The sequence below is a fragment of the Heliconius melpomene genome, chromosome 17 (assembly GCF_056956725.1).
Source record: "Heliconius melpomene rosina isolate 202511_hmr_F chromosome 17, ASM5695672v1, whole genome shotgun sequence".
In the NCBI taxonomy this organism is placed as follows: Eukaryota; Metazoa; Arthropoda; class Insecta; order Lepidoptera; family Nymphalidae; genus Heliconius; species Heliconius melpomene.
The window spans coordinates 12,581,124-12,606,986 of NC_140405.1; the positions used below are offsets into that span (position 1 = coordinate 12,581,124).

Consider the following 25,863-nt stretch of genomic DNA (forward strand, 5'->3'; position numbering starts at 1 on the left):
TATTTAATTTGGTTCAATATTATTATGAAAAAGTATAACTTTAATTCAAGATACGATTAAGTTAGCCTCCAAGAAATTGGATATAATCGGCAATGACAGAAGTACTTAATTCACGCAAAAACGGCTATGTATGCGGCTTAGATTTTGTTTCATATGGGGCTCAGCTCTTATCCAGTTGTTCGCCCATTATCATCACCCTCTCTCTCTCTCACCTTTTTGCCATTTTTGCATCTATCTATTTAAAAAAAAACGCCGCTTCATTATATTATAGATACATCTACGTGCTACCTTCCAAGCCCCTCTGGGCTTTTAGTACGTCCTACAAATAAAAAGATAATAGTTTTAGGTGCATCTAAGATCATCTAATACGGTTATGTTCTAGTCTGTTCTTTGATTATGGCATTCTGAAAATTAATTGCTTCGCCAATGTCACATGACGTTACACAATATATGTAAGCTTATTCTTAGAAACAAATATAAAAATATTCGAATTGTTCATTGATATATATTATAAGCTTATAATACGACTAAAGTTGGTTTATTAAATAAACAATCACTTTCATAAATATCAAAGATATTTCTTAACTAAAGACTAAATTAATTTGAACTTAGACAATATCGTCAAAATTATAATTACAAATAATCGCTAGCACATTTATATCACATATATAAATCAATAACAATTGCTTATAAAATATTAAAAATCACAAATATTCTCATACAAGTATCAAAATTGAAGGAGCCGAAGGACACGTATCCAGTGCCAATAATAATATAACCCCTTTCAAAATTAAAAAGAAAAATATCAACTTGACGTCATGCGAACGATGAAATGAATATATTCTTGATTTTAGTTATTTATTGACGTTTTTTCTGTGTGGACATTGTTTTTTATTAATGTGTTTAGTGATATTACTAAAATGGAAACCGATTTGATGATAGAAGACACGACGACACCTAAGGTATTATAAAATATATGTTTTTAACTAGGAAGTAGGCCAATGTAATGTCATGACAATCTTTTCCGCCATCTTTGCCTTTATAGCTTCAGATTTTTTATTAAATATGCATTAAAACTAAAAAAAAAACTCCAACCACTAATTAGTTACACGTAATCTTTCAATAAATGCGCATAAAACGTTTACAAAAAAGATAGAAAAGATGTTTAATAGGATGATGTATGTTTCTGCAATGCAGTGATCGTATTATATTTTTTAGTTCTTTCTCTATTTTTTAATTAAACTGCTGCTATTTTAATACTTGAAACAGTAAATACTACCATATACTCTTTGAAGCTAGTTGATTTCACTAATAGGTTATTCAATATGTGCTCAAAACACTTCATTAGTTTCACCATGGAAACCTTACAAAAAAACAAATGAAAAAAATTATAGATATCTTCATTTTTTCATTCAATATATCTTAAAGTACTCGTTTTTTAGCCTATTCATTATTAGCCATATGTTGTTCACAATATAACTGTTATAATAACTGTAAATGAAGTGGAACACTTCATCACTTCAACTTGTAAAATTTTATATTAACATTAAAACAATACATGATATAATAAATTTTCATATTGTTAATTTTAAGCTTAACATATGGTGAAATCAAACTCCTCAGGACTAACTTAACTTTATTTCTTTTCAAAGTGAAAAGAAAAGTGTCTAGAATAATTGTGTCCACAGAATGTCATTTGAGCAAAAAAACTTGCCTGTTACTCCTTAATTTAATTTGAAAAATATATTTTAATTAAATATACATATTAATTTTACTTTTCCAATATAAGAATGTCATGAAATCATTACAATAAAAATCAATACATGTTACTTTCATTATAATGATGAAGATATTGAGGATGTCACAATGTCTTATCAGCAAATGCAATGGTTGTAGTCTTAGTTCCTATATAGGGGTATGACACTGTATCCTGCACATAGGCAGAGGGAACCTAGTGTTAAGAAGACTGTTTGAATGGCAATCGCTGCTTTTTATTTTCTTTTATTTCCTCACTGTGTTAAGACAAAGCATGGCATAAGACAATGGATGTGATATAACAAATTTTATATTGCTATTGCTGATTTTATGCTCAACAAAATACATAACACTTTGCATAAACTACTGGTTTACATATGAGGCCGACTGCATAAGTAGTCCATTACAGAATATTTTTGTATAAATTTAAATTTTTATATAATTTTACTTGCTTGTATGATGATTTAAAAGGATTATTAATTTGATTATTATTTAAAAACCACTTAAATGCTGTATGACAGTGTTTCATTGTAAATAAGACCATTGTGAATAAACTCTGCCACTCAACTTGCAATGTCTTAAAAATTGAAATATTGACAGGACAGTAAGGAACTCAAAGCTTTAAAACTATATTACATTTATTTACCTTGCTTCCTACTAATAGTACTATATTGTCTGTATTTTTACATACTTCTTCCGATTTTTCACTGCATATTGCTTAATATATCTATAATAAAAAGTAACAACACTAAAAACAAACATTTGACAATTTTTACAATTTTTATTTAAAGTTGAATAGTGACTATGTCGAAAGATGAGTGATTTCTCTTCCACCATTAATTGTATGGTATTCCAAACATATTGGCCTTTTTATTAGAATAAAGAAAGCTTCAGGTTTTTTTTCAGACACACTTTTCGAGACAATGTGTGTTGTCTGGTGGGGATTTAACCCACAACTATCAAACCATGGGGTCAAAAGAGCCTCTAAATTTTTACAAAAATAATCCAAACAATTATAATAAATGTTAATTCAGAATAATTTTCCTTAATGAGTAAGTGATATTAAATTAAATGCACCTAATAAAATTACTTACAAATAACTAAAATATTTTGTTGATTCAGTGTTTAAATGTAACATTTTAACTTTTCCTTATCACCATTCAAGCTAATTTAATTATAAGAAATGCTAGTCATTTGTTTTGTATGTAGCTTATTAGTGATAATATTTATTTTAGTACAGTACCATAGCAGCCACAAAGAAGTAGTCAAGGCTCAAGGGGACTTTCTTCCTAGTTTGAGATAATGCATGTTAGGTAGCAAAACTCAATAATGGTAATAAAATGAATTAAATATAATCAATGACATTTTTGACGAGAATGACGGTTGAGATAGCACTGACTATATTTGTGACAGTTGTGAGTTTGATTTCTACTCAGGGAAATGAATTACTTTCATTTCCTCTTTGGTTTCTTTCTTCCTCTCACCGCACAATGACTCTAGAATTGGGCAGAAAATGGAGAATAAATTGTCTCAACACTGGGCTCCCTCAGCCTACATAAATAATCAGATGGTTTCCAACTACACCACAATATTTTTATCATATTTATACTTGTTTTTTTGTAATTTACAGGTGACGTCACTAACCTCCTTAGACACGGGTGTGCGACCGGCGCCCAGCGGTGCAGCATACGTCGCCGAGAGGAACACATGCCTCAATCTATTCTCAAGATGGAACGAAACAGATCAGGTTAGATTGAATTTAATGTTGTGAATATAGATTTTTGAACTTAAGAATCTTAGTTAATGTTTAAATTTTTATTCGGACATTATGGATGTTTCATATATATAAAAACTATAAATGCCATTCCAGGTGGAATTCGTGGAACAACTCTTGGCGCGTATGTGTCACTACCAGCACGGTCACATCAATGCGTATTTAAAGCCAATGCTCCAGAGAGACTTCATCAGCATGTTGCCAAGTTAGTATGGCCTAATTTTGCCAAGATTTTTGGATTTTGTTTTTGACATTAATATTTTTGCAGTTATACCATATGAGTAATCATAGGTTTTTTTACATTTAATTTCTAATGTTTGTCTTGTTATATAATTTTTCTTATCTGTTCTTGGTGGCAAATTTTTTGGCATTCAAGTATGTTGAGTTTTTTATTACTTGATGAAACTCCAATAAGTAAGAGTTCAAGCCCTGAGAAGTGTGAGTTTAATAAATTTAAGATTATGGGTCATTCATTTTTATTTTTTCTGAGAACTTTATTCATCATCAGGAATTGTATTTCAAATTATAATAATTTTGTAATCTTAGACAATTTTTGCTTCATGATATTATTCCTAAGGAACCCTGCAACCTATGGCTTTGGGTTCCAATATTCTCCATTGTTTTGACGGAACCCAAAAAAAAAAAAATGCCATAGTCACTTCTTACTTGATCACATTTTGGACATTTTTCCACTCAGAAAAAGGCCTAGATCACGTAGCGGAGAACATCCTGTCGTACCTGGACGCGAGCTCTCTGTGCGCCGCCGAACTGGTCTGCAGGGAGTGGCAGAGGGTCATCTCCGAGGGCATGCTGTGGAAGAAGCTGGTAGAGCGGAAGGTCAGGACTGACTCACTGTGGCGGGGCTTAGCTGAGAGAAGGGGCTGGTGAGTTGTAAAGTGCGGCCGGCGTTGAGTTACGCGAGCTGGTATGTGGCGATGGTCAGTCTTGTCTTTTAATGATATAGCTAGGTTCCACTAGGTCCAATGGAAATAATTAAGAGTTGTGTACGACATAAACAACAGCCTGATGAGCACATGACTGACAGCAGTTAAAATGCGGTAATATAGCCTATTGCTTCTGTACGAGATGAATATAGGAAAATAAGGAAGTTCCGACTTCCTTATTTTTCTAGTGTTACGTCACTCCATTCTCATTAAGATACTTCTTTTCTCCACTTTCTGTTAAACTCTGGAGGCATTGCAATGAAGATATTAAATATTTCATTTCCTCGATTGGAGATCGAACCTCTCCTCTCGCGTTTTCAGTCACGTTTGTGCCTCTTCGCCACGATTATAACGAAAAATTATTATAACGAAATTAAATATTTTTTGCTTAAATTTCAGGATAATATACCTGTTCAAACCGAAGCCGGGCTGCCAGCATCCGTCCCACTCATTCTACAGACAGCTCTATCCAAAAATAATACAAGATATACAGTCTATAGAGGACAATTGGCGTATGGGCAGACATAATTTACAAGTACGTGTTTAGCTAATTTTAATTATTTGGGATTTGAAGCCACAATCACAGTGTATGATAATGTATGAAATATTTTTTGTAGTGTTAAAACACTCCGTACCCCAGGTACCGCCTATTTTTAGGACGTGTTGGGTAAATGGAATTACGCCAGCTTTGTTTGTATGAAAATAATTCATTCCCCGGAGTGAGAATTTAATTCCACTTTCAGCCTAATAAAACTCAACGCATTTCAAACTTACTAGAGCAGAGAAATGAAAAATAATTAGTTATTTGTAATAAGTTGTGATTGAACCGACAATCATTGCAGTCAGTCACTAACTTATGCACCATTGATGGCATTTTTTAAAATATATGTGTACCGGAGCTTACAACTGCACGTCGTATCAAGTCCACGATCGGTGATTGGAGAACATCGCGACGTCGCGAACAATATTATTATTAATTGTGGTCTTTCTCTTTTTCTAGAGGATAAATTGCAGATCGGAAAATTCCAAAGGTGTCTATTGTTTACAGTATGATGATAACAAGATTGTGTCCGGATTGAGGGATAACACTATTAAAATATGGGATAGAAAGACTTTACAATGTGTTAAGGTACGGTAAGATGGACATGTAAATAAATTTAACTTGCACATAAGAATTGTGAGACCATTCAGTTTTAATGGGACAAGTTGAGGAGTTGATCTTCGGTAAATGTCCCTAGGTAAAATTGCTAAAGATCCAAGTAAAAAGATATAGTTTCACCATCATTGACCACTCCTTTCTCATTTCTTACTTCCCCTTTTGCATATACACTGCATCTAATTAAACCTATACCCCCAAATATTTAAACTTGTACCCCCTTTTTAATGAACCAGGAGCTCCAAGGCCACACTGGCTCAGTCCTATGTCTCCAGTACGACGAGCGCGCAATCATATCCGGCTCGTCGGATAGTACAGTGCGAGTGTGGGACGTGGCCACGGGCGCCATGCTGAACACGCTCATACATCACTGTGAAGCAGTGTTGCATTTGAGATTTTGTAATGGCATGATGGTTACTTGTAGTAAGGTTAGTGTTTATCCCATGAATACTGTATAACACAATACACCACCACACACCACAATATTGCTTATATTACAACACAACACCACACCATGACACATCACATTATTACACAGTATATTACTACACTACACCTTTCACCACATCACAACGTGTCTAATCACATTACAACATAAAACATAAAACTATCACTCAGCGCTCATACGTCACTGCGAAGCTATGGTGCATTTTAGATTTTGTAATGATGTGCACTAAATATATCACTAAATAACACTACACGTTATGCTACTGTGATATGTCAATATCACAACAACATTTTGTATATAGAATTTTACACTACAATGTACCACAACTCTAATTATGCCACAACACAACACGGTCACACGAAACACGGTGATACATTGTAAAACGAAATAATATTGTATATAGAGTACTGATCTTTTCAATTTATTACTTATTTAAAAGAGCATTTTCAGTAGTAATTATATGATTTTTCGATAAGTAATTTTTCGTTCCAGTTAAATATTAAACAAGAGATACAATTGAAAAAATATTCTACAATTTTGTTTATCTACAATCTTGTAGCTTAATTTACTACCGCGTCCAAAATCTTTATAGTGCATATATTTTTCAAAATTCCATAATCTACTAGCAATCTAAGAATCCTAGGTTCTGAACCTGCAACTCAAATTTTTTTATACAATATTTGAACACATATCCCTCTTTATCCTTTTGCAGGATAGATCAATAGCCGTATGGGATATGACATCGACAACAGAGATAATGCTACGGCGTGTCCTCGTGGGCCACCGGGCTGCGGTCAACGTGGTTGATTTCGATGAGAAATATATTGTTAGTGCCAGCGGTGATAGGACTATTAAGGTGGGTTGTCACCGCCTTTCTTTAGCTTCATGCTGTATCCCGCTTATAGAAGAGTAGGCAGAGGGTTAATACAAAGACATTATGTCCTTTATTTCCATCCAATTGGAGACATTGCGTGTTGAGTTGGTGGACACAGTGCTTTGTCTTATTACTGGAATGAGTCCGAAATTTGAGTGGGAGTTGAAGCCTTCAACCATCGCGCTTACAGTCACATCCTTATGCCACCCAGTCACGACGGCCTGATTGAATTTATAATTACAATTAAATTTTTAACTAAGGAAAGAAGTAAGTTCTATTTAGTTCTTATATTAATTCAGTCTGCGTCCATTTGACAGTGTCTTGTGCTGATGCCATGCATGCTTTGCACTATTGCAGCTGATTAAAGAAGTGCATCATCATCATCATGTTCAGCCTCTCCTCGACCCTGCTATAATATGAGTAAAAAAATAACATTTTTGTATTACAGGTATGGAACACATCGTCCTGTGAGTTCGTCCGTACATTAAACGGCCACAAGCGCGGCATAGCGTGCCTCCAGTATCGCGACCGCCTCGTCGTGTCCGGCTCTTCCGACAACACTATCCGCCTGTGGGACATCGAGTGCGGGCAGTGCATACGCGTGCTGGAGGGGCACGAGGAGCTTGTCCGGTGTATACGGTGAGTTGGGGACTCACACAGCCACCCTGTCCATATCATTGTGCAGCTTGACACGTATTAAAATAGTTTGAAATATTGAAATGGATTATTCAAATTATAAACTCGTAAAGAGATAATATATTAAATTATAAGATAAGTTTAAAACAAATTAACAATACACTAAATAAGTATCGTGTTCTGCTACCAACTAGTTTCGACAACAAGCGCATCGTGAGCGGTGCGTACGACGGCAAGATCAAGGTGTGGGACCTGCGCGCTGCGCTCGATGTGCGTACGCCACACCAGGACCTTTGCTTGCGCACACTCGTCGTGAGTATACACACCGACACACACACCACCTCCGCAATGACGCTTGGCCTCTCAAGGAAGCAAGGAAATTATCTTTGACGAATATTTCATTTCGCGAATATATAGATGCTGATGAAAGATTTTTAAGGGCAAACATTCACCTATGAGGATGTGAATGTTGTTTGTTTGTAACCCTTGTAGTCTTAGTATGTAACGTTGGCTTCGTAATAAATAAATAAATATTTAGTTACCACTTAACAAAATACTTCTGAGGAGAAATATAAACATTGGAGTAGAAGAAAATTGTCTAGAATTTTCGTAGATAGCAATAGACTGTATCAAATTACAGACGCGGATACGAATGTTCACAACATCCCTAACGGCTAATATATACTAAAACTTAAGTTGACACCCTTCATTCCAGGAGCACACCGGCCGCGTATTCCGGTTACAGTTTGACGAATTCCAAATAGTGTCCTCCTCACACGACGACACGATCCTCGTGTGGGACTTCCTCAACTACGGTGGGGCTTCGCCCGCCGCACCCCCGCCTCGTAGGGCTTCGCCAGAACACGATAGAGCGTTTTATGACTAGGTATGGAATGGAGTCATTAGCAACTATATATTTTTTTCAGCTTCACCTGTATTCCACATATAGCAGGTTATGCAGAGGGACACTAGTGTCAAGACACTGTGTTGTAGAATTCAACGCCGCACGGACAGATATTTTAAAGCCACAAAAGGGAAATAAACCCACAATCTTTGCATTTATACTCAGTAATTTGTGATACTAATGTATGTAATAGTAATAATAAAAGTTTTACTTCACTTTTCATCCATATATATGTGACGTCATTAGTTGTAGGATATATTCAACTATAGTTGGGTTTCACCAACACAATATTTGAATAAGAGAATGTTGCAATGAGTCACACCAATGCATACAAATTTTACTATACCAGTTACTCCATTTAATGCGCGTACTCGTTTAAATAATAGTAGCTTTTGTTTGATCAAAATCGATGTTATGTCCGGTAGCGGCCGTACTTTCATGTTTGATATTTTGTAATTTTTGAAGATAGGAAAACACTTCACTGCACTATCTTGTCTTTCCCGCTACTTTGCACTTATCCACTTCTACGGGTTGGCTGGAAGAGATCTCATCTAGAGATAAGTCCACCGTTGTGTATGTTTTATTATGTGTTAATTTGGTGCAATAACGAATCTTATATAAAGATAAAAGGACTTGTCCTCACGGACTGAGGTAAGACGCACGCACAGCCGTAACCGCTGTGCGTAGAAACGTGAAATTTGGACAGATGTTTACTTTCGTAATCTGGACATCCACTAAGAAGAGATTTTGAAAAATTTTAACCCTAAAAGGGTGAAATAGGGGTTCAAAGTTAGTATGGAAAAAAATCTAAATCGGCACCGATTTTTATAAAATTTGAAATTTAGATTTTTAAAAGTATTTAATTGAACACGTGTTTCATCGTTATCTAGAATTCTCCCCCTAAGGGTGCAAATAAGGGGTTGAAAGTTTGTATGGAAAAAGTCTTAAATCGCCACCGATTTTTATAAAATTTGATATTTAGACTCTTAAAAATATTCAATTGAACATGTGGTTCATGGTTTTCTAGAATTCACCCCCTAAGGGTACAAATAAGGGGTTGAAAGTTTGTATGGAAAAATCTTTAAATCGCCACCAATTTTTATAAAATTTGAAATTTAGACTCTTAAAAATATTTCATTGAACACATGTTTCATGGGTTATTAGAATTCTACCCTAAATACGCAAGCGAAGCTGCGCGCGTCCGCTAGTCTTATATAAAGACTGATTCTTTTTCTGATAGACAAAAAACGTTGGTGTGACTCATTATATCAATATAAGCCGAAGTTAATTCAAAAATACTAAATATTAAAAAAATATATAAATAAAGACATTTAAAGTTTATCAAGAACTTAATTTATTATTTTATTTTTATTTCTTCTCAGGACTCCCTAAAACACCGCATTTCCACGTTATTATTATAATAACGAATTAAAAATGGCGGTGTAAAGTGACAGATAGTGAAAGTGTTTTGACACAAGTGTTTGACAGTTGCAAGTGCGTGTAACTTTTTTTGTATCTGTGCAAATGGATCTCAGAATACATATATAAATGTAAGTTTAAACGCCTTATTAAAAAAAAGCAATAGTTTCACTAAGATGATGATGCCAAGATGATGTTTGGTTGTGTGAACGATTATTATTCCTTTTTTTATGTGTCGGTTAAGTTACTATTTTCTTTCGTTCGATCGTATCATGGAATTGTGCTATTTTCTTTTTTTATTTGTATATGTTACATTTGTCTTACTCTGTCCGTATGATGGTCTAAGCTTTTTTTTTCTTACAAAACAATTAGCATCAAAATTATTTTAAATTGCATTTCATTCAGTTATAATAACTTCGCAATTTTGAATGTTTTTGTATTCTTTATTGTAATTTTTTGTGCATATATATATTATACTTATATACCGACTGCCTTAATTGGACGATGTTTAATAAATATAAACTAAAATCAGGGATGTTATGGAGGTCCGTAACAGAAACCGTAACTTTCAAATATCCGAAATAAATAACTATTCGTAACCGTATTAGAATTCGGTATAAAAGTTACGGATAATTACGGATATGGGCGTAGTCTAAATAGACTTGATATGAACGATTTTTGATTTTACCTACACTAGCGATAAGTACGAAGAACTTATGTTATAGAAAAAGATAAATAACAAACATAGAAACTATCAATGACAGATTCTATGAAAAAGTATCTACTTTTATATCCATAACCGAAACGAAACCGCTACCGAAACCAATATCATAAAACCGTCTTTGAAATACGACAACCGTAGCATCCCTGACTAGAAACTAATTAATAAATGCCCACATTTTTGGTATTGCTTAAAAATGGGGGGTGTAGTGACTCAACTCTCTGCCTTCCATTGTTAAGCAACAATTTGTCAATAAATTATTAAAATGTACATTTAAAATCTTCTTCATAGATTTTAAAGAGGGTTTTATACTGGAAAAGAAAACATAGTTTGAAAGTAATAATGGTTGTAAAATAACAATAGTTTTATTTTTTTTATTTATCTGGAATTTTTTTTTTGTTTTTTTGTTAATCTTTTACTTAACAAGTTTTCGTAAAATTTGAATATTTGTCTGTATTAAATTTCAAAGTTTACTGACTTGTTTTTTATTATAAAAAAAACTTCTGAATTGTCAAAATAAAAAATATATATATTCTGTGTTTAATATGCTAATGTTATTTCGAATTAAAGATGGCTATACATATTTTTTACAGAATAATTCAATTATTTTAGGATATATGATTGAAAACACGCTTATAGTGAGATGACCTCACTTGAGGAAATTATAAAATTATTTTCAATTCCGTGCTCTGGTAGACAAACCGCGGCGTTGAGTTCCGCCACCCAACATACAATGTCTTGTTACGTAAATTGTGGTGAAAAGAGTATCTTTGCACTACCTATTTCCTCTGCCTACCCTGCTGTACGCAATACAACGTGAAGCTGGGTCAAAGTAAGTGACTTAGCTTAGAATATTTACAATGTGAGGGAAAATGTTTAGGTTTTTTATGAGCTATTAGCAAAAGCAGAATTTAAATAAATATTGCTTAAAATGTTTTATTTGATACCCACTTATTGTGTCAAATACAAAAAAAAATCGATAGCCACCTTTAGTTTCGTACAAATTAGATATTTAAATTTACCGTTCTCTAAGTTATTTATATAACAGTAATTTAAAGAAATCATGTAAATGTTCAAAATTATTAAAAAAAATTAAAAATAAGTATACACTAGCGAAAGCTTTTTGTTTTTTTAATAATAAGAAGAGAGGTACTTATTATTGTAACTATGGATTTTATGGAACACCACACATAGTCTATAATTAGTTTTTAATTAAAATTAACTATAGATTAAATCAAGAACATGACAAAGTTGGCTAATCGAAGTATTTCAGCTTATATCATGTTTCCAATTTAAAAAATATAAAAAATATTATTATTCACGTAATGCATAACATCAGGCATGTTTAATCAGTGCGCGGCGTTGATTTCTGCTACTTAAAACGTAATGTCTTCAATTTACCTTGAAAGAATGGATTGCCTTAAACTCCAAAGTTTTCTGTACTTACTTATGCGGGGTATAACGTGAAGCTGCTATATATTATTACATACCAGGATTTGAAGTGGTTTCAAAGTGTATGTAAAGAAACTTAATTAATATTTTTATATTTTTTAACCCGGCAACATTGTATAAGCTTTTTATTTTGATTTTTATTATCATGAATAAGGGATCTACAAAATTAGCTAGAGCCTTAATAATTAGACTTACTTGAACAGGGTTCGTCATACATTTAACACCTTTTGGGCATTGTTTTTATTTTCTTTTATTTATGCATTATATATTGTCCTATATAAACTATATAAAATATTTACCTAAAAAAATATTAACTTATTAAACCTTTTTCATTCCTCTTATTTTGTTTATATATACTTACAAAATGGCTGTGAACAGACTCCATGTAAGCTTATTTTATTTTGACAAAATCTTTAAAATATTCTGTCTAATAAAATAATTAAAAAAAATTGTAATTGTAACCTTTTTTTGCCCTGAGGTATTAAATGTGTGATAATTACCTTTTTAACGGATATAGGAACAATGAATAGGCAGTATACTCTGTTTCATTATAGTTTTTAATCTGTATTCGATAAATAATTAAAATATAAGAGTAATTAATAGCCCTGCTTAAAATATATAATTTTATATAGACACCTATAATAGTTTAGGCAGAAAAAGAAGTAAAAAAAAATCAATAAAATAGTTTTTTAAAATTATATTAAAACAGAGTATACAAAATTGTAATTGTACATAATTATCAGTCTGACATTTATTCTTTTTTTTAATAGAATTAAGAGTTTTGGCTTAACATGTTAAAATATACTGCCCTTTACTTGTCGAGGTCATAGATGTATATATCATTTTCATGTTAAAAAAATGGGTATTTAAAGTTTTTTTTATCTTAATTTCAATTAGGTTTTTAAATTTATTTATTCATTTGACTTCAGTTTTTATTTTCTTTTTTTATATCGCAACATTTTGTTAGTGATTCAGTGTTGCCACATTTTTTGTTTTAATGGTCAAATACCCAATATTTTTAAATATCTAAATGGTTTAAGCTAATTACTACACAATTATTTGTACATATGAACTGAATATTTGTTCTGTCGAGGTGAAATAGAAAAAATATAAATTGAAAAAATCATTTAAAAAATATTATTGTTAATCTGTTTTGAAATAAAATTGTGCCATCTCTACACATTGAGAATATTTTTTACATTTAACATATAAAAGAAAATTAGATACGGCGACGGTTTTGGCTTCGATTCCCGGTTCGCGAAATTATTTTAGTTTCCTGTCTCTGGGAGCAAGAGAAAGCGCGGCGGGGTGTCTATGCTATGTGCAGGATACAGCGTGAAGTTAATATATCCATCCATCCATCAGCCTTTTAAGGTCTTCTGCTGGACATAGGCCTCCCCCAAGCGTGAAGCTAATATATATATAAAATTAAATTGTTTTGTACCAATACTGTAGAGCAAAACTGTAGAGGTGGCACACGTTTTGTTAAATGTATGTATATGCAAAATACAACGAAATGTAACTGAAACATATATACCCTCGACTGTATCAAATGTAAAATATAAAAAAATATATAATGTAGTGTTTAAATAATGTATAAGAGTTGCGTTTTTAAGTACTGCTAGATAGGGTGTGACCATATGCCATTTCCTTTTTTTTTTTTAAATAAAAAATATGTATATTCTGTATATTTTTAACATAAAACAATTTATATATAAAATTAATAGTAAAACAATTTCATTTTTCCTTTTTTTTTCTAAAGTTATTAAAATATAAAACACCAACGTAATTTTAAGGCTGATGCAGAATATGGTTGCGCCCCTTTTAAAAATTGTCTGTTCAAATTTGAATGTTACCATTCGAGTGAAACTGTTGCAATTCTTCCTAATAATTTATTATTATTAATAATATTTTATTGGGATTTTAACATTCTTGCCTTTGCTTTTTGTCATTGTGTATAGAATAAAAAAAATGGATGTCAAAGGTTTTGTTTTTTTTTTTTCACCATAAAAAATTGTATTTTTTTGTTTTTCGTGAATGTTTTTTTGAAAGGGTCGCAGGTTCGAACTTTTACGTTTAAAAAATTCAATTTATTGTATATATATTTCTTGTATATAATATAAGATTGAAACAGTTTCATTCAATTGTAGTACCAAGTGTATATGTATGAAAATTTAAGTGGATATGACGATTAATGCATATGATCATTTTTTTTATATAAAGTAAGTAAACTAATTGTTTCCTTTTTTACCTTTGTTATATATATTATATTCTCCAAATACCATTTTTTTTTGTTTTAGAAATGCAAGTTGAAATTCTGCTTATATAAAATATTTTTTTTATAAGGAGTTTTTAATATATTCATATAAATTATTGTTATCTTTCTCTATATTATTGTGCTTAACATAAATATAATTATTTATTACCATACAACACTCGTATGTAATACTTTAGTAGAGAGAGGAGTTTGGACAGTGGAGGTCGGTGTTACTGGGAAATTCGATGGGGCCCCTTAAATCTAAACTAGGGTTGCAATTCATCCTGCAATGACACACCTGAATATATGTATTACATACATGCAGAGTATGTATGTATATACATACATGCAGAGTATGTATGTATATACATACATGCAGAGTGATTTTGTCATCACCACTTTAAATGAAACCACAATTTTAAGTACTCTATAAAAGCATAATACAATTAAAACAAAAGAGATTTTGCCAAAAATTAAGTGTTTTTTTTTCAAACAAAAATAATAAAATTATCTTTGTAAAATAAAACGCTATTCGTTAAGAATGATAACATCGCACACGCCTCACTCACTATATCAAGACGTAGGTGTTGGCGGTGAAGTTTAGGTTCATCATAGAAAATAGGTAATTGCGTAAAATAGAACGAGAGATATCCCTTTCCCGTTCTGAGTATGAAAAGTGACAGATCGGCAATATTTGGTAGTATTTTTTTAGTGGTAGGTGTTTCCGTTACTCGTATCTACTCGTACCTGCGTCATACGTGAAACAGTATGGATAAAAATTGAGAATTAAAAAAAAATCCTACATCTAAATTGTTGACGAACCTTGATAAATTTTTTAAGGCAAAGGGAGGTAAAGGGAGCGCAGACGCACCTTCCACCCTCTATATATATGGAATGCTTACTAATTTTTTAATTTACTGTTTAATATTCACTTACTAAATATATTTGAGGTCGTTGTGGCGCAACGGCACAGCGTAAACGCTACAGTTGTGGGTTGGATCCCACTTGGAGAATTAATTATTTAATAATTGATTGAAAAATTCTTCAGTGTGGGGAATGGAGAGTTTTAAAATTAGGTGTTCTCTGCCTACCATAGATACGAGATACGGGTGAAGCTACAATGCTAGCAGTTAGCAGCTACATAATGTATTTGCAGATTTTGATTCTTTAGAAACTTTAAATTGCATGAACATACTTAAATTGGTTTTTTTTTGTTAAAAAGTTGCACACTAGTGCAGACTGTATAGTTGTTAAGTTGTTTCACCAAATAAGCTATATATTCAAAATATTCTTATACAATATATGAATCTGCTACCTCTTTAAAACTATTTTAATAAATCAAGCCCTTCCTACTTATATTAATTATCATACTAGTTATTACTTATTTGTATAATAATAAAAAGTTTATGAGGAGTGATGTGTTCCACTCTGACGCAAAAACTACTGAACGGATTTAGATGAAACTTTACTATACAATACACAATTGATGTAAGCAATTTGGCTATAATAATAAGTTTAAGCGGAAGAAGCCGCTCATGAGTCGCTAGTTACATACAAGATCTGATAATTGTATAATTTTTACTTTTTTTTTAATAATAAATATGATTCATTTATCGTCATATCGACTTCTTAGAATTTAGATGATAATTTAAGTTAGATGATGGCGTGAGATGATGAGATATAATTGTGTATTATATATTATTTTGTAAGTAAATTAATAAATTACGATTGATTTTGCTTAATATGTTTATTTTATTTCTTGTCCTCTCCAAGCTCTCAAGCCTCTCCTTTAATTGAGAAGAATTATATTTAAATATATTTTGAAGATAGAGAAATACCGTCTTTATATTAGACTAGTGGACCCGGACGCGGCTACGCCTGCTTCAACTATAAGAATATTTATTAAATATATTCATGAAATTATTTTCAAATCTCAATAGAATTAGTAAGAAAATATAAGCTCAAATAATCAAAAAGAATAATAAGTAGATACACATTGTTAGAAAAAATTATCTGAGTTATTGAAATGAACTAACAAAAGGATTAAAAGTAACTAAAGGATAGGTATTCTTAATATTAGAAAAAGTACCTAAAGTTTTCCGTACGTGCGTACATAGATATCGACTCTACGAAATAACTAAACATTTCTCTCTATTAAGTAGGATAATTTTAGCGGGCAATATCAAATAAAATAAGAAGAGAATCAAAGTGTATTTTAAATTAATTATAAACAGCAAATAAAGTTCGAAAATGTATGAAAATTTATAAAACCGTCAACGTCATCTGCCCGTTCGCGTCGGTCATACTCACACTGTGCCGCCCGCTAGGTGGCTAGGTCATTTGGAATCAGTGACATCTCCTTAATTATTTATTAGTATGTTATACAGTAAACTATAATTTCAATCTAGATAAAATGCTAAAAGTGACTATTATATTTATTTTCATAAGGATGAATATCAAAACGTCGCGGTAGCGGTCGCGTAGCAACGACGGTTGTTATTAACATGGCAGAATAAATTGCATGTCAAATTAGAATGTACTTTAAAATATATTAGTATATATGTGTAATGTAATGTTATATAGCCTATAGCACTTCTGAAGAATGCAGCTTTCATACAAAACAAAAACAATGAAAATCGGACCAGTAGATCCAGAGATCTTAGCGTTCAAACAAACAAACAAACAAACTCTTCCGCTTTATTATATTAGTACTAGTGGACCCGGACGCGGCTACGCCTGCTTCAACTATAAGAATATTTATTAAATATATTCATGAAATTATTTTCAATTCTCAATAGAATTAGTAAGAAAATATAAGCCCAAATAATCAAAAATAATAATAAGTAGATACACATTGTTAGAAAAAATTATCTGAGTTATTGAAATGAACTAACAAAAGGATTAAAAGTAACTAAAGGATAGGTATTCTTTATATTAGAAAAAGTACCTAAAGTTTTCCGTACGTGCGTACATAGATATCGACTCTACGAAATAACTAAACATTTCTCTCTATTAAGTAGGATAATTTTAGCGGGCAATATCAAATAAAATAAGAAGAGAATCAACGTGTATTTTAAATTAATTATAAACAACAAATAAAGTTCGAAAATGTATGAAAATTTATAAAACCGTCAACGTCATCTGCCCGTTCGCGTCGGTCATACTGTGCCGCCCGCTAGGTGGCTAGGTCATTTGGAATCAGTGACATCTCCTTAATTATTTATTAGTATGTTATACAGTAAACTATAATTTCAATCTAGATAAAATGCTAAAAGTGACTATTATATTTATTTTCATAAGGATGAATATCAAAACGTCGCGGTAGCGGTCGCGTAGCAACGACGGTTGTTATTAACATGGCAGAATAAATTGCATGTCAAATTAGAATTTACTTTAAAATATGTTAGTATATATGTGTAATGTAATGTTATATAGCCTATAGCACTTCTGAAGAATGCAGCTTTCATACAAAACAAAAACAATGAAAATCGGACCAGTAGATCCAGAGATCTTAGCGTTCAAACAAACAAACAAACAAACAAACAAACAAACTCTTCCGCTTTATTATATTAGTATAGATAGATTTAAAATACGCTTTGGTTCTCTTCTTATTTTATTTGATATTGTAGGCAAAAAATATTTTTAGGTAGTTTTTAGGTACGGGTTCTAGGTTCTAGGTTCTAAGTTCTAATATTAAGAACTGTGAAGTGCTTCAAGTTAGCTATAGATGGCTGAGCAGATTTGATTTTAGGATTTTTCTTACTTATGATTTATGAATAAGTATTTGTTTCCGAGTGAACAATAGTGAGTAAAAGTGAGTACATTGGTCGTACTGTAATTTTAATTTATTTTGATTAATGTTATTTGAGTTCATTCCAAAGAAAGATCTGATCGGTCATCTGATTCTGGTAGAAACAACAGACACAGTAGAAATTTGCAGCTTATTCTGTTTCGGTATTTTGTGACTGAAGCGCTTTTTTTACACTTCAACTTTGAACATCATTTTACTAATTAAGCCATATAAATATATTTTTAATTGAATATTAAAATTTTTACTAAACGCAATCATTTTTAGTTAATATTACCGTATTTTGATATATAAAAATCTTTAAATCCCACAACAATTTATATAGTTAAATATAAATATAAAATTAACAAAGACAAACCAAATTCTTGGTGGGGCAAGTGGCAACATTAAATATATCAATAAAACAATTTGCCGACATTTGTAGGTTATTGTTAGTAAAATATTATTTGCTTAAAATAATAATATATATACGTAAAAATAGGTAATTTTTTTATTCAAAATATATATTACAAATCAATATGTCGGAATATGAAGAACCTGCTGCAAAAATGTTAAAAATAGAGGTAAGAAAGATTTATTTTATACCTTTTCAATTCAATAATGTTTTAAATATACATAATTAGCTATTGAAAATATTTTACTTCACATGAAACATATACTTACACCTTATGAACTTCACACCAACTGTATCAGTTAATTATATTATATTTTAAACCTATTATAATAATCTTATTTTTCTGCTACCATTTTATATTCAACTATCATTGTTTTAAAATGGAACAGGATATTAGTGTCAGCTTTTCAGTTACTTAAGGTATTTTTTATAAATAATTATGTTTAAAATATCAATAAAACATGGTAAAGTTGTTATGCAAGTGACGGTCAATAATTCTAATATATGCTGCTGTGGGTGTTACTTGGATTTAAGGGTTTGTTTTCCGTATAAATTAAATTAACACAGATTTCTTAAAAAATATATTTAGTAATCAATTTTATTTCTCAGTACTTAACACTGTACATTATCTTGCCACAGCAGGGAAGTGAAAATAATATTTACTAGCATTTGCAGTGAGGTGCTGTTACACTCTGCCTTGATGACTTAATTAATCATATTAAAGAATGTAAAATGTTTTTACAGTGGGAAAAAGTTGTGATACATCTTTCTATTTTATTTGCTTACCATATACTATTATTTATAATTTAATATTATTGTTTTAAGGGCAACATGAATCTTAAAGCATTCTGTTTATTAATAAAATATTTGATTCTTCTGTAAGTCTCTTTTGACTTATCTATTTATGCCTGAGGACCATGGAATTTTAAATTTTAAATATTGTTGTTTATTTAAAATATTGTTGTTGTATTTTGCTTATTTTTATTACAGGTAGGTCCAAAAGAGGGAGAAGATGAAATGGACGAGGGTCATGAGGAGTGGCTCAGTGAAGGCATACTTACAGATGATGACTATAATCCAGCTGTGAGTTGCCTATGAAATATTTAATGAAATTATATGAAATGTCATATTTCTTTATGTACTAAGAAGTGCTAAGTCAACTTTTTTCTGTGAACATTAAAATTTGTTTTAGCTTTAATGGAAAATATGAGCAAAAGAGTTTATAATAGACTTAATTATATTATGATTAAAATATTTCAATATAGAAAATCTCTACATACCTCTTTTGCCTCAGCCAATATCATCAGTGTACATCTATATATCTGTTTGTGGCATCATATCTCGTAAACAAGTGCACCTATATTTATATAGTTTTTTTAAGGTAATCTTAATCAACTGTGTTCCTAGCTCTGATTTGAACAAATATGTTTAGCACTTTGAAGATTATCAGTTATTTCCTAGATGGTAGTTATTTAATATATTTTTAATTTATTTCCTTTTAGCAGGCAGATCAAAATAAAACAGATTCCAATATAAACACAAGTCAAGACGACACACCACCCAGCATCAATGAATCAGATCTTGTATCGGCTCAATCCAAGAACATTGAAGACACTTTGGATAACTTGCAGAGGAGTAATCAGGTGTGTGGTTAAGAATATTGTAGTTTAAATTTATTTCAATTTTTTTGTCTCTTTTTGCAATTATAAGCAAATTTTAGTACAATATTTTTAGTATATACATGATAAAGAAATTGTATTTCATGTTAAAATTTTATTGGTTGGATTGTATTTGCGATGGTTGTGGGTTTGATGTCCACACGGGGGAAAAAATTACTAAAATTATTATGTTGGCTGTCTCTATGCAAAATGATTGCATGTACATATAAAAAAGAAATGTAGTTGTGGTTATATGTAACTAACTTTCCATTGCTAGTGGACGTCATGACCTATACATACTTTCAAGCCCTATGTTACTGCCTTAGAGTGAATATTCTAAGTACCTACTCAGTTTAGCGGTTTGGTTTGTTATGCATAGTGCTTAGGATATACCAGTCACTTTACATATATATAAATGTGTACAGGTAGACATGTATTTTTATAAATTTAGTTATACTTTTTTAAAATTGATAAATATTCCTTTAAACCTACATTCCAGACAGAGCTACCAGAAGAACTAGGTGCCTTCCTAATAAGAAAGACAGATGGCAGAGTATTAGACGACAAGAAAGAAGAGAGTGAGTTAGACGAGTCTGCAAAACAGTCAGAGGATGATGGACATGATACTGATGAACTTTTGGTAAGTATAGTGGTTAAAAAATATAGGGACAAACACGCACACTAATCCAAGTACACTAACATGAAGTGTATGAGAAAAAAGATAATCATAAGAAAACTCATATAAGTATTCAAGCACTCATAAAAGTACTTATGCACTCTTAAAAATACTCATGCTGTCATAAAAGTTCTCATACACTCATGCAAGTTACACAATTTATAACACAATTACACAATTTATATTTATAAACTTGTAATTGTTTTTAAAGTTGGTTGTTTTTATTGATACCTTTAAATACATTTTAGAAATTATAGAATATTTAAGTTTTCATTTAAGAGTGGGACATAACTATATATATATATATATATATATAATGTTCATGTAATTTAATACATATATACATATATATATATATACATATATATATATATATATATATATATATATATATATATATATATGTATTAAATTACATTAACATTTTTTTAAAACGTAAATTTTATATTATTCATGCTTTTTTAAATTTATCATAGCGTATGTTAGGCGAAGACAACAGTTCTAAAAAAGATGGCGTAAAGAAATTAGAACAGAAGAGGACGCACGAGTCACAGTCGAGCGACGACGATGACGATGAATATATATTTGAGGTTCGTCTTTTTAATTTTTTTTAGCTTCACGCTGTATCCCGCATATAGCGAGTTAGGCAGAAACGAAAACGAAACCTAGTAATAACACAATCTATTTTTCATGCAGTTGAGTGGCGGAAGTGGATTTAGTTAGGCATTTTATCTCGATTGAGAATCAAACACGCAATTTTGTATAGCATTTTAAAGAAAATTTAAATATTTACTTTCTCTATCAGGGAACAAAAGTAGCACGCTTAAAAGTAGCAAAGAACGCGATACTCAAAAAGTATCCCAGCAAGGCGGTGCCGGAGGAGACCAGCGACAGAGATACTGATGTCGTATGTATACCTACAAATATTATTCATCTTCATATATTTACCAACTTTCATTGCCGCTTCTTTCGCGTGGTAAAATGGAAATAACTACATGATGTGTATTTAACACATTCAGCTTCAGTGAGTCCCACTGTTTCACAGAGGATGCAGAGGGAACTTGGTGTTAAGACATCCACGTTCCTAAAGGCTCTTTCATCTTCGATTTTCCACCGAAATCTGGAGACATTGTGTATTGACAGGTGAAACTCAACGCCGCGCTTTGCATCGTTACCAGAACTAGGAAATGGAAATATTAAATGTTTCTTTCCCCTTCAGGGGAATCGAACCATCGCGTAAGAAAAAAACAACTATATTTTTTTTTTCAGTCATCAGATGAAGGTCTAACAGTGAAAAGAATGTTTGGTGTGTCAAGAAAATTAAACGTGGCGTCGAAAAGTACGGCCAAGTCAAGTATAAACGCTTTAAAAACAGTCACTAAGAAGGTGGTCAGCTTACCGAAGTTAGCAGGTTGGAATACGGAACTTTAAATTTTTTAAAAATATATTTTTACTAATGGCTCAAGCATAGCCTCGCCCGTTTAAACTTATTGTTATATTATAGCCAAACTATACAAACATAATTTTTTATCTGTGTTGGTCTGATGTATAAGATATAATCACTGTAGTCTCATATAAATCCGTTCAGCAGTATTTGCGTGAAAGTCGAATAAACATCCATCCTCACAATTTTTCATATTTATAATATTCCATAGTAAGATTTGTGTAGATGTTTTTTTATTTTGTAATGCATTGTGTGATTTTTAACGTTTTTTAGAGATGAAAATGTTATATTTACTATTATTAAAAAGCTGAAAGCTGATTAAAAAGCTGTTTGGTTGAATACTCAAATCTGAGAAACTGCTAGTTCGAAATTTTTGTGTTGGATAATCCATTTATCGCACATGGCTATAGGCTATATCACATTCTACATAATCCGCAGCAGCTACAGTAGCTACAGTAGCTGCTAAATGTGTGGGTCATCACAGTATTTATTTGGTCATGCAGGTGAAAACTAGGTTCATAATTAAGGTGTTTTTTTTGTATTACAGTTAAAACACCAGCAACGTCGACGCCACTACAAAAATCTGTTAACACTAAAGTGGCCAAAATGAAAATGGAACCTGACGAGATAATTGATGAAGAAGAATTCCTCGATGAGGAGCAGTTTGATTTAGATGAGGTTTGTTATTAAACATTTTTATTCAAAAAAATATCTCTAAGCGAGTATCGATCTCGCAACCATCGCGTATGCAGTCAAATGCTGTTCCACTGTAACACATTGTTTAATTAATAATATTTAAAAAAAAAACACGACGGGTTCTGGTTTTAAATGTTTCGAGGAAATAAAATGTTTATTTAAATTTATATTTTCTTTTCTCTGCTCTGAAAGCGCGGCTTTGATTTCCGCCACTCCTCTCACAATGCCTCCTGCCTTCGGCGGAATGTTCTGCACATTCCAGCGAATTCTGAAGAACGGAATGTTTTAACACCCTCACGTCCAGCCCTCTCAGCTCTGCCTATCCCGTTGTGTGCAGGATACAGCGTGAAGCTGATTTTCAACACAAAATTGCGCTCCACCTTCAAACTTATAATACCCCTTAGCTTGCATCTCGGAGTTAATAACAAATTGCGGATTCAAATTCAGTCACTTTGTTTATCCATTTTTTTTTAGGAATTCGAATCAGACATGGAAGCTGAGAGAACAAACACTCAGCGTATAATGAAACCGGAGCAGATGGACGAAGAGGTGCCCACCGACGGCGACAGCCACTCGGAAGACGACAGCCTGTACGATGTAGGTTGATGTGGGCTGGATTTACTAAAAAACTAATATTTTTTATCCTAGCGATCCACGAGATTAAACTTATTGTAATATTGCAGCCAAATTATACATAAACTCTTTACAGAAATGATTGAGAACCACTGACTTAACCCTTCACTTATAATCTTCACTTATCTTTCATATAAATAGACTGTAGGTTTTGCGTAACATTGAATCAGACATAAAAATGGACACAACAAACACCACTTAGCGTATAAAGAGACCGGAGTGCCAACCGACAGCGACAGCCACTGTGTAGTGTAGGCACAATGTAACTTACGTTAATTGTAGCTCTACCATGTCTAAAAAAGTTATGTTTGTGGTTTCAATATCCAAACCCTACTTGAAAGAATGTGTGTTATAATATATTGACGCCGGAAAGCGATATTGTCATATCTCAAAAGAAGGCTCTCTGGCAGCACAGCATAACTAAAGTCGTTATCGAAGTTTCCAATAATATTTATTATTTCTCTCCCCCTTAAAACGTAAGTAAGAATGGCAAGTAGAGAACAAAATGTGTTAACAACATTTTAATTATTGCAATCATTACAGGAGCTGCCATCATCAGATTCTGAGGATTTGAACGAGTGGTTCACATTGGACATACGGTCGGAGAGAGCTGGGGACTATATACCTTTGTTAGGTAATTTTTTACATATATTTTTTCTTGTTTCAGTGTCAACCCATATCTACCACGTGAGTTAGACGACCGATTTTACCTTCGATTTTACCTTTGATTTGATTTTTTTTGATTTGATTCGGTCATAAAGTGTACACAAAGTACTAAACTGAATTAATCAACCGCATTTTGCCTTGTTACCAAGCCGAAAAGCTTATTAAATCATTTCCATTCCCCATTTCCCCGAGTGGCGATCGAACCCACAACCGTCGCGTCTACAGTCATATGCTCGCGCCACTGCGCCTCGATAGTCTCCAAAAATCATTTAATCATTAACAAATTAACATTTTATAGGTGCAAAAGCGCATCAACTGTTAATAACAGAGAAACAGAGAGTATCCACACGCCTTACTACACTAAAACAAAGTGTCTCAGCTCTAAACGAGAGTAGCGCTCAACAAGCCGAGATGCTACGTAGAGCTACGTTGCAGCTGGCGGAGTTAGACGCCGCTCTCAAAGCCTAGTGAACTGTCTAAGTGTATATACGATGTGGCTAAGTGTATAAGTGAAGTGGCTACGTCAGTTGTTCTCAACCATTGTCTTTTTATTTTACATGAAATTTTAATTAAATAAAAGTACTTGCTTATATGATTGTAATAAATTAATAAATCATCATAATCTATGTTATAAAGTAAGCAAATAACTTTTAAAGTTATCTTTAAAAAAAAATTAAGTGTTGATAAAAGGTTGAGAACGACCGGGCTAAGTGTATAATTGAAATGTCTAAATGAGTCATCCTTAAACTGTCTGAATGAAGATAGAAGTGCATGATATATGGATTTTTTTTATTGTGTAAGCCTAATTTTTTATTATTTTATTTAGATTGTTTTAATATTAGGATGTATTTTAGTCACTATATAGTAAATATAAGTTAGAATTGGATTAATGTATAATTTAATTAGTTACCTATACTTTTTTATATTATGTACGTATTTAAAAATTTAATAAAATTTCAGATAAATGTAGATAATTTATTGTCTATATAGTAAAATGGCTTCCTGGATGGTTTGAATTTACAACTGGATCCAGTAACTGGCACTACAATTGGTTATAGTGTAACATACCATCTTAAGCATAAGAAATCAGTAAGCATATTAAATCCTCCTAGTATTATAAAAGTGAAAGTTTGTAAGGATGGATGTTTGTTCCTCTTTCACACCTAAACTATTGAATGGATCTGGATGAAACATCAGAATAACACATAGGCGATTTATGTTAAGATGTTGGATAATATGGCTATAATACAGTTTAAGTTTAAGCGGGCGAAGCCACGTTCGGATCACCAGTAATAATAATAAATTTAAGATTCCGGACAATGTCTGTCGGGTCCTGCAATGTATATGTTTTGTATAATGCTACCAAATTACAATGTCAATAAAATTGATATTACAATATACTCTCCTCAACAACTTTAACTGAGCTTGCTTCCTTATTATAAGCTTCATTGTCCACTATAGAGCACGTTATAACCAAAAAATAATGAAACACAATGCAAATAAATACATATTTTGTAATTAAATTTATGTTTTTTTAATTTTTATCCT

General features: G+C 31.8%; 2 protein-coding genes across 7 annotated transcripts; both read left to right on the forward strand.

The window, feature by feature from the left end:
* Positions 1-772: 772 nt before the first annotated feature.
* Positions 773-16,082, forward strand: slmb (beta-transducin repeat containing E3 ubiquitin protein ligase slmb). Of its 2 annotated transcripts, none has more exons than XM_085200911.1 (12): positions 773-962; positions 3,386-3,502; positions 3,626-3,734; positions 4,227-4,413; positions 4,873-5,008; positions 5,474-5,602; positions 5,866-6,057; positions 6,790-6,933; positions 7,400-7,590; positions 7,782-7,899; positions 8,306-8,473; positions 9,874-16,082. In XM_085200911.1, exons 1-11 carry the CDS (start codon positions 921-923, stop codon positions 8,471-8,473), a joined length of 1,533 nt encoding a protein of 510 aa, XP_085057037.1. In that variant the 5' UTR covers positions 773-920; the 3' UTR covers positions 9,874-16,082. The 2 variants fall into 2 exon arrangements, with proteins under 2 accessions (XP_085057037.1, XP_085057036.1); XM_085200910.1 differs by having other exon boundaries at positions 774-962; positions 8,303-8,473.
* Positions 16,083-18,519: 2,437 nt separating this feature from the next.
* LOC146530356 (uncharacterized) lies at positions 18,520-25,838 on the forward strand. Of its 5 annotated transcripts, XR_014878937.1 has the most exons (12): positions 18,886-19,077; positions 19,533-19,625; positions 20,045-20,185; positions 20,700-20,840; positions 21,353-21,466; positions 21,682-21,783; positions 22,146-22,287; positions 22,868-22,998; positions 23,491-23,613; positions 24,193-24,283; positions 24,614-25,111; positions 25,276-25,838. XR_014878937.1 is itself a non-coding variant. In XM_085200917.1 (11 exons), exons 1-11 carry the CDS (start codon positions 18,667-18,669, stop codon positions 24,781-24,783), a joined length of 1,293 nt encoding a protein of 430 aa, XP_085057043.1. In that variant the 5' UTR covers positions 18,520-18,666; the 3' UTR covers positions 24,784-25,838. The 5 variants fall into 5 exon arrangements, 4 of the variants coding, with proteins under 4 accessions (XP_085057043.1, XP_085057045.1, XP_085057041.1 ...); XM_085200917.1 differs by lacking the exon at positions 18,886-19,077 and adding an exon at positions 18,520-18,711 and having other exon boundaries at positions 24,614-25,838; XM_085200919.1 differs by lacking the exon at positions 18,886-19,077 and adding an exon at positions 18,531-18,711 and having other exon boundaries at positions 20,048-20,185; positions 24,614-25,838.
* The last annotated feature ends 25 nt before the right edge of the window (positions 25,839-25,863 follow it).